This window comes from Leptonotus elevatus, chromosome 1 (genome assembly GCF_054856555.1).
Source record: "Leptonotus elevatus isolate MCC_2025b chromosome 1, RoL_Lele_1.0, whole genome shotgun sequence".
Lineage (NCBI taxonomy): Eukaryota > Metazoa > Chordata > Actinopteri > Syngnathiformes > Syngnathidae > Leptonotus > Leptonotus elevatus.
This window is the reverse complement of record NC_141239.1, coordinates 26,765,852-26,773,570: the sequence shown is the minus strand read 5'-3', so window position 1 is coordinate 26,773,570 and position 7,719 is coordinate 26,765,852. Positions and strand designations below refer to the sequence as shown.

Genomic DNA, 7,719 nt, shown 5'->3' with positions numbered 1-7,719 from the left:
TAAGTACACCTATCCAATTTCGTCCCTCGCCTAAAAAGGTCAGGGCCATTTGTACTTTTCGCTCGAAATCAAGGTAAATACAGTGTGTTTGACACAGAAACAAGAGAATATTCTATCTAGTGAGGTCAATCATTAATACAACTATTTGTATATAAAAATGACATTTTCCATCATTTGTACACTATAAAAACAGCTTTCCTGGAACACATGGTAAAATTCCAACCATTGTGCTGGCGTACCTAATGTGGTGTCCCGCGGGCCGTTCCCTGGCCCTGAAAATAGCAACACCTACATCACAAGACTTCTTCCCTCGATCTTGCACTCTTTCTCTTGTGAGCACTGACTCACATGCTGAGAAGAGAAGTTAAAGGTAATAAGTGGCCAAGTGGATGAGAAGCGTTTGAGTCACAAAGCTGGCTGGCAACAACATGGGAAGGAAGTCGATGGCTGTTGCACTCGCTCCGTTTTGGGAGATGTTTGACGTGGCTTAATTGCATATTGAACATACACCTGCCACAGAGTGAATGTTAATTTTCCATACAACAATACTTAACGTTGTGAGTCCATATTTAAACGCCTTGGGCTAAAAATAAATTGACCTATTAAAATTGTGAATGCGTTGGAGCATAAAAAAAGCAAATGCTTAGTACAGGATAATAGAGTTTACGTTTTTTAAGTTTTACTTTTCGGATGTCATGAGTAAAGGTTGTGTTGGAAGCTGTTAGTTACAATGACATGTCTGAAAGGAAAATGTAATTAATAAGACAAACAAACAAACTTTCTTTCTGGCCAAACTCGTTGTTTAACTAACTCATATATCTGGAAAAAAAATTAAGAAAAAGTAGAAGAAATAATTCCATGGGCCATGCAGCCTCCTAGATGGCATTTTAGCTAAAAATAAATAAATAAAAAAGCCCGGCTGTCAACAATTCTGGGCTATCAAGTGGAATTGTCTCAGTTTTATTGTCATTGCACACAATGGACGAATGAAGTTTGAATTGTGTAAGCGTCATAGTTGTTTATGGTGGCCACTTTATCACTGTATACAGGTATAGGCCTATACTATCTGTCTACTCTTATCGTGTAAATTTTTGCACCTTGTTTAGCGCAAAAGAAAAGTGGCATTGTATGTCCCAAGCTGCAAAATTGAACTCCAACATACAAAAGCAGTTCACTTTAAAGCCTGTCCAAAAGACACCATTCTTGTATTTCTGAGGTTGGGTGCCCCCTTTTGGTCTAACCTTGACACTCCAGCTGTTTTTCCTCCTGGGGGCGTCTCAGAGAAATGACTGACAGATGTTTGCAAGAGAAAAATGCAACGTCCTATTTAAAAAAAAATAAAAATAAAAAACGACAATATAACGCCTTTTCACTTTCCTGCTGTTTTGCGCGTGATTGCTTTAAACAAAATTTCAAACGAAACAGTCTTATTCAGGCTTTGCGGGCAGTGGACTGATGTCACGCAATCGCGGGGGTGGGGGGCGGGGGAGGGTGTAGTCTGTCAGTCTGTTCCAGCTGCCTCCGCGGGAGCGTGACGCACACGGTAGGCGCGGCCATCTGCCTAATAAAAGCGCCACCCTGGACCACTTGTAGCATCTATGAGACCCGCACCTTACGTCTCACATCACCACACACACGCACACAAAGTGGATTTGTAAAACTTGCATCCACCATGATCAAGAAGATGACACCCTCCGAGAACGAGTTCAACATCCCGGCCAAGAACTGCCGCAGGATGGTCATCCTCGGCTCCAACAAGGTGGGCAAGACGGCCATCATCTCGCGCTTCTTGAACTCGCGAGTGGACGAGCAGTACACGCCGACCATCGAGGACTTCCACAGGAAGTTTTACAGCATCCGCGGGAACGTTTACCAGCTGGACATTTTGGACACGTCCGGGAACCATCCTTTCCCAGCCATGAGGAGGCTCTCCATCCTCACAGGTGCGTTTGGAGCCCGCGTGCAATGCAGAGTTTACTCCTGCATGCAGCCAATTAACGTCAGTGCTGTGGTTACTTGCGAATGCATCGTCGTTGCAGATTTTACTCAGGAATGTATGGCATTAAAGGATATTATGCACTGCAAACTGATGCAATAGTGTGTATGCAGTAATGTATGTGTCAAATTGAAATTTAGGCAATGCAGCTCACTCACTGCAATTTAACAATAAAGTTGCAATATTATGAGAAAAATGTTAGAATTTTTGAACATCACAAAATTCCATGGCGGGAAAAAATCTGAATATTAAAGTTTTGTTTTGTTTTTGCTTTTTAGCCTTATGAAAATTAATGTTGCAATATTATGAGGAAACAATATGTCATTTCAAAAAGGGGGGAAATGGGAGGATTTTTTTTTTTTTACAACAAAAAAGTTGTAGCCTCGTATTACAATAATAAAACATTATAATAAGGGAAACCTAAGATATTTAAGTTAAAATATTATGAGGATTTCTTATTTTGTAAGAAAAACTGCTAATAGAAGAATATAATGAGTTTTTTTTAAGAAAGATGCAATTTAGTCACTAATGTAGACACTTAAAGGCCATGAAATTCAGCATATTCACATTATATCCAATGCAATTTCATTTACCAAGGCAATGCAGAGTCCACTCAACAGTAGTGTATTAAAAAAGTGCATTGCGATTTGCTCATTAACATTAGTCAATGCAAGGCGTCAATGCAATGCATGTTAGTCATCATAAATACATCAAAATTTAATGACTCCCACATTTAACAGTCAATGCAATGTAGAAATGCACAAATCCATCCAACATTGTAAAAATTCATACTTATGCCGTTTATTCATGGCTACCTATGTGGGATCCACTTGTTGGTTGGTCCTAACTGTACATTTGCTCCTTTTGTCTCCCGCAGGCGACGTGTTCATTTTGGTGTTCAGCCTGGACAACCGAGACTCCTTCCAGGAGGTGCAGCGCCTCAAGCGGCAGATCTACGAGACTAAGTCGTGTCTGAGGAACAAGACCAAGGAGAGCGCCGACGTGCCTCTGGTCATCTGCGGCAACAAAAGCGACCGCGATTTCCAGCGCGAGGTGCAGGAGGAGGAGATCGAGCAGCTGGTCCGCGGCGACGACGATCACTGCTGCGCCTACTTTGAGATCTCGGCAAAGAAGAACATCAACGTGGACCGGATGTTCCAGACGCTCTTCGCCATGGCCAAGCTGCCGGACGAGATGAGCCCCGACCGCCACTGCAAGGTGTCGTTGCAGTCGTGCGAGCTGCTGCACCGCAAGTCGTTCCGCGTCAGGAAGTGCAAGGACGCGTATGGCATCGTGGCGCCGTTCGCGCGTCGGCCCAGCGTCCACAGTGACTTGATGTACATCAAGGAGAAGGCCGTGGGAGGAGGTCAAGCTAAGGAGAAAGGCTGCGTCATTTGCTGACCCCCTTGGAGGGGTGAGGGGGACACAAAGGACTTTTGGACTGGAGAGATGATGACATGCAACATGTGGACAAGCACCGGGACGTCGGTCCTCAATGCAGTTTCTGTGAAATCAGCCTCGACTGACTGTGTTTACATCCTCCACCAGACTTGAATATTTGTTACACTATGAACAAATCTGAATTTGTATTTATTTTGTTCGTCAACTTTTGCATCAAATAAAAACTTGCTACTTTCATAAACTTGCCTCACTCTTCTTCTTTTTTTTAAGAGTACAGTGAACCCCATCTTGTGAAGTTCAGAATGCATTCAGATTTGTCTACAGTATTTACATGTATACTAGTGAACAAATCTTAGGTGGCAAAATGCTTACCTCCAACTGTTTGTTGCCACTTAATGTTGACATTTAAATCAAACTATCACAAAAGTCTCCACATGGTGCCTGGCAACGGGGCCATGCATCAAGGGGTGGCCGTACAAATGTACTTGGCCAGTGGAACTAAAAATTTTACTGTAGGCATTTAAGTCTTTCTACTGGCTGGGTGACTACAATAATATATTATATTTTTACAGTAAAATACCGGCAGCTGTGGTTGCTGAAATTATACCGTTAAATTACGGTAACACTTTTTCTATGTTTATGGTAAAAACAAATTGTTACCCGTTTCTTGAGCACGTGATGTCATTTTCAGTTGACAGCAAGTGGCAAAATGTGCTTTAACAGTATTAATTGGACATGAAAAATAATGCAGTTATCAAATTACTTCTAGAATTTTTTGGGGAACTTTTTACTGCTGAAAATGCTAAATGAGTCAAGAATTTCTTTAAACACTTGTTTCAGGTCATTAGGATTAACCTGCAAAAAAAATGCTCCTCGATATTGTGGCTCCTCAAATGATGTCATCATGATTAGGCAATATGCCTTGTGTTGACAAAGATGGATATAAATAATAATATTCAAAGATAATTTGACCAAATCTGTCATTTCAGAGGTAGTAGTAGCTCTTCACATTTGTCATGTTCAGAACCCCTAAATGATATACAATTATAACCAGGATAGTACACATGACAACAACAAAAAACTATTTGTAGAGCCCCTCTCCAAAGGCAACCAATTTGTCAAAAGACTAACAACATTTCAGTTATTGTTCTACATTATTTATTACAAAACTTTGCCTGACATCATCCTATCACACACACACACACAAAAATACTATATATACTGCCTCCCAAAATATGAAGTAACCCAATACTTATTAAAAGTCCATTCATTGTCCTTCATCTGAAACACTGGTCTCGTTGGCCACCGTAGCTCGCTTGTCATTGTAATGTAAACAAAGCGTCCCTGTCATTTGGAAAGCAGAGTGCGCTCTTAGTTACTGTGGCAATTGTCCATCTCTGTATTCAAGAGGCTTTGGGTACGTCGAACATGCACAAGCTTTTGTATTTCTGCAGCAGCTGGTTCTTGGTGCGGACCTGCTCCCGCAGCGTCGCCAGCTGCTGCTGCTGCTCCCCGGGGCTGCTCTCGATGCCGGGCATGGCGGAGATCTGCTCCCGGGCCTCCTGGAGCTTGGTCTTCAGCTTGCTCAGCTCCTGGTGCACGTCAGGGCTGTCCTTGTCCATGCTTGAAAACACAACCAAACGGGACATTTTAGTTCTCATGTTTGTATCGCTTCTTGTTAGCCGAGCCCAGTGTTAGCTGCAGTGGCTTTCATGTCAAGAAAGAAAGCATTGTAATGGTTTTCAATGGAGAAAATTGCGCTCATTTAAAGTTAAGACGCCGTCGTACTTTTGATTCAGCTTACCACTTAATAATATCGTGAACTAAAGGTAGGAGAGAGCAGTCTTCGCTCTCTTTCTCCTGCTTCGGCTGTGACACAGCCATCATTGCTTGCCTCCTGCTTTTCGTCGCAGTGTTACTGCGTCATGCACAAATACGCTTCCTGATGACGTTACGCAAACGCCGCGGCCAAAGGACGAACGGTGTCGGTATATTGTTTTCATTTGAATGTTTTCAATGTTTCTTTGTTTTTGTTTAAGATTCGTGATACTTAATTTTTAACAAATGTTTTTAAAATGTTTTATTATTGTTATTTTCCTCCTCTGTGTTGCTTTTAAATGTAATTTAGAATGTTCTATTTCGTGTCACTCAAGTTTGAGATTTTATCATTTAAATTCGAAACATTGTACATAATAATTACTTTACATATACCTTTTGTGACCATGTGTGTATTATGTATACATGAATGTGCACTGTGTCATGCAAATGAAAACAATAGCTGCCTTGCAGATCGGAGGTTCAAAACTAGGTGCTGGTCCATCACAAAATTCCCCAAACACAATGGGAAAGTGAGCCAAGGTCCAATGAAACCAATGACGGATATTTTCGAGTGAAACATCACCCAAAAAATAAAATAAAAACATAATTCCTACAGTGACACATTGTGGTGCCTGATCCTTTTTATTTTGTTTTCTTTTTTTGCGGGGGTAGATAGACACCACGTATACTGTATTTATTATTTTTATTATTATTGTTGTTGAATTTATGCAGTAAGAAATATGCAAACCAAGCAATGATACGTTATTTAGTCAACTATAGTTACAAATATTGTCTTCTTTGCCAGGTTACCTGACTCGGCCCCTCACAGGCAAATGATTGTAAATGGGTCGCTTGAGTAATAGCCTACTGGTAGCCCCTGCAGCAAATCCTCAAAATATTGTCCTTGTCAATTGTCATAACAAGAAGGCCTACCTGTAAATGGATTGTTGAGCTACATTAATACTACCTAGCAATCTTGAGGACCTGTAGCAAAATTTACAACATTTTTTTTTTCAGATTAAGTGGTTCAGTCAGGGCACTGTGACTATTATTGTAGAACATTCAAGGTCGATTTGGGTGGTCTTCCTGTCATTAGAATAAGCAAAGAGCACCTCACAAATGAAATGGATGAATCTGTGGATTTGTCGTTTTCCGCATTTCAAACGGAGCTGGTATCACGTACACTCTGACAGGAGTGTAGAGCCAATGCAAATTATCTGACCCATCTTTTTCTCATCCTTCATTCATTGACCCATATTCCCACAATATCCTGTCTCAGTCATGTAAGTTGCCTTGCCACTTTGATTTTTACAGTCATTTATTAAACCTATAATATATAGTTTCATCTTCTTGTAATATCGGCACAGTCGAATGCCACAAAAGTGGTAAAAAATTAGAAAAGGAAACATTTTAAATCAGGAAAACTCAAATAGTTGTTTTTGCTCTTGGACACTGGGCATGTTGAATGTGTGAAACCACGCTATGCTAAAAATTGGAGGTGGCTGGAGTATATCTCCTCCAGTCATCGCAGACTTTCCATGCCGCAATTCATCAGCTAACTCACGAGAACTGCCCTTCAAGGCCCCTCTCAGCATGCACACAAGTAATGGGATCATCTGCGGCATTACCTAGCTTGAGAATGTGAAAAATCAACTTTTTGGAGCTTTTATCCATGTTAAAATGCTAATTCCTCACCAAAGTGATGTTTTCCTTCATTCGCCCCTCTATGAGAAATTCTAGGTCATTCTGCTCTCCAAGCACCAGCCCCTCCCAACCCGAGAATATACCTATGACGTCATTAGGTGCGAACCCCTTTCTCTGAGACCTCCATGCTCGCAAGATAGTGATAAAAGTAGCTTTTATCAGTAAACACTCTGTCCAAATGAATTCAAAGCAATCAATTATCCTTCACATTTGCAATGCCAAAGTACAATGACAATTGGCCGTCTTGAATTTCTAGATTCCGTGGCCGACACTTGTGTATAATTTCTGCGCTGCTGAACCTAACTGAATGAATGGTGTAGTGGTTAGTGCGCTCACCAGGCATGAAAACGGATCAGGGGTGGAAAAAGGTGAGAAGCACCCAAATTTTCACATTAATATTCGTCGGGGGAATGCGGTGGACGAAGGGATGGGAAATTTAAACGTTCAAAATGTTATGGCGTCAAGAAAAACAGTTTGCGAAAATGCAAACATCTTTGCTACATTTATTGGACTATACATGGACCTACAGGCGCCTTCCTATGAAAATAGGGGCTGTAGCGTTCCTAAATGTTGTATGATGGCGACAAATGCCTAGAAGTGGAATCATTGTTTTGAAATTTGAAGCGATAATGTCACAGAAGGGATTGTATTCAATCATTGACTGTGGTCTATGTTTGCTTAAGTATCGTGCATACATTATTCTAGATAATTGGCTCTATTTATTGAATACAGCTGTAGGCACAATAGGTGTGCTGTCTGTTATCTCATGGATTGGATTTTATCTACTGACCTTCAAAAAC

The 7,719-nt window shown here is 41.1% G+C and overlaps 2 protein-coding genes across 2 annotated transcripts; one reads left to right on the top strand and one right to left on the bottom strand.

Moving 5' to 3' along the window:
• The first annotated feature begins 1,603 nt into the window (after positions 1-1,603).
• On the top strand, positions 1,604-3,570 carry LOC147181431 (dexamethasone-induced Ras-related protein 1-like). Its single transcript, XM_086082356.1, has 2 exons — positions 1,604-1,943; positions 2,874-3,570. The coding sequence occupies exons 1-2, from the start codon at positions 1,673-1,675 to the stop codon at positions 3,395-3,397; spliced, it is 795 nt and encodes a 264-aa protein (XP_085938482.1). The 5' UTR covers positions 1,604-1,672; the 3' UTR covers positions 3,398-3,570.
• Positions 3,571-4,538: 968 nt separating this feature from the next.
• Positions 4,539-5,316, bottom strand: med9 (mediator complex subunit 9). Its single transcript, XM_086086646.1, has 2 exons — positions 5,202-5,316; positions 4,539-5,020 (listed from the first exon to the last, which is right to left on the bottom strand). The coding sequence occupies exons 1-2, from the start codon at positions 5,282-5,284 to the stop codon at positions 4,801-4,803; spliced, it is 303 nt and encodes a 100-aa protein (XP_085942772.1). The 5' UTR covers positions 5,285-5,316; the 3' UTR covers positions 4,539-4,800.
• Positions 5,317-7,719: the final 2,403 nt, after the last annotated feature.

Coding starts and splice junctions, on each gene's coding strand:
- LOC147181431 (XM_086082356.1), top strand. CDS start 1,673: ATGATCAAGAAGATGACACCCTCCGAGAACGAGTTCAACATCCCGGCC. Junction 1,944..2,873: donor GAGGCTCTCCATCCTCACAG/GTGCGTTTGGAG, acceptor TGTCTCCCGCAG/GCGACGTGTTCATTTTGGTG.
- med9 (XM_086086646.1), bottom strand. CDS start 5,284: ATGATGGCTGTGTCACAGCCGAAGCAGGAGAAAGAGAGCGAAGACTGC. Junction 5,021..5,201: donor GTTCACGATATTATTAAGTG/GTAAGCTGAATC, acceptor TGTGTTTTCAAG/CATGGACAAGGACAGCCCTG.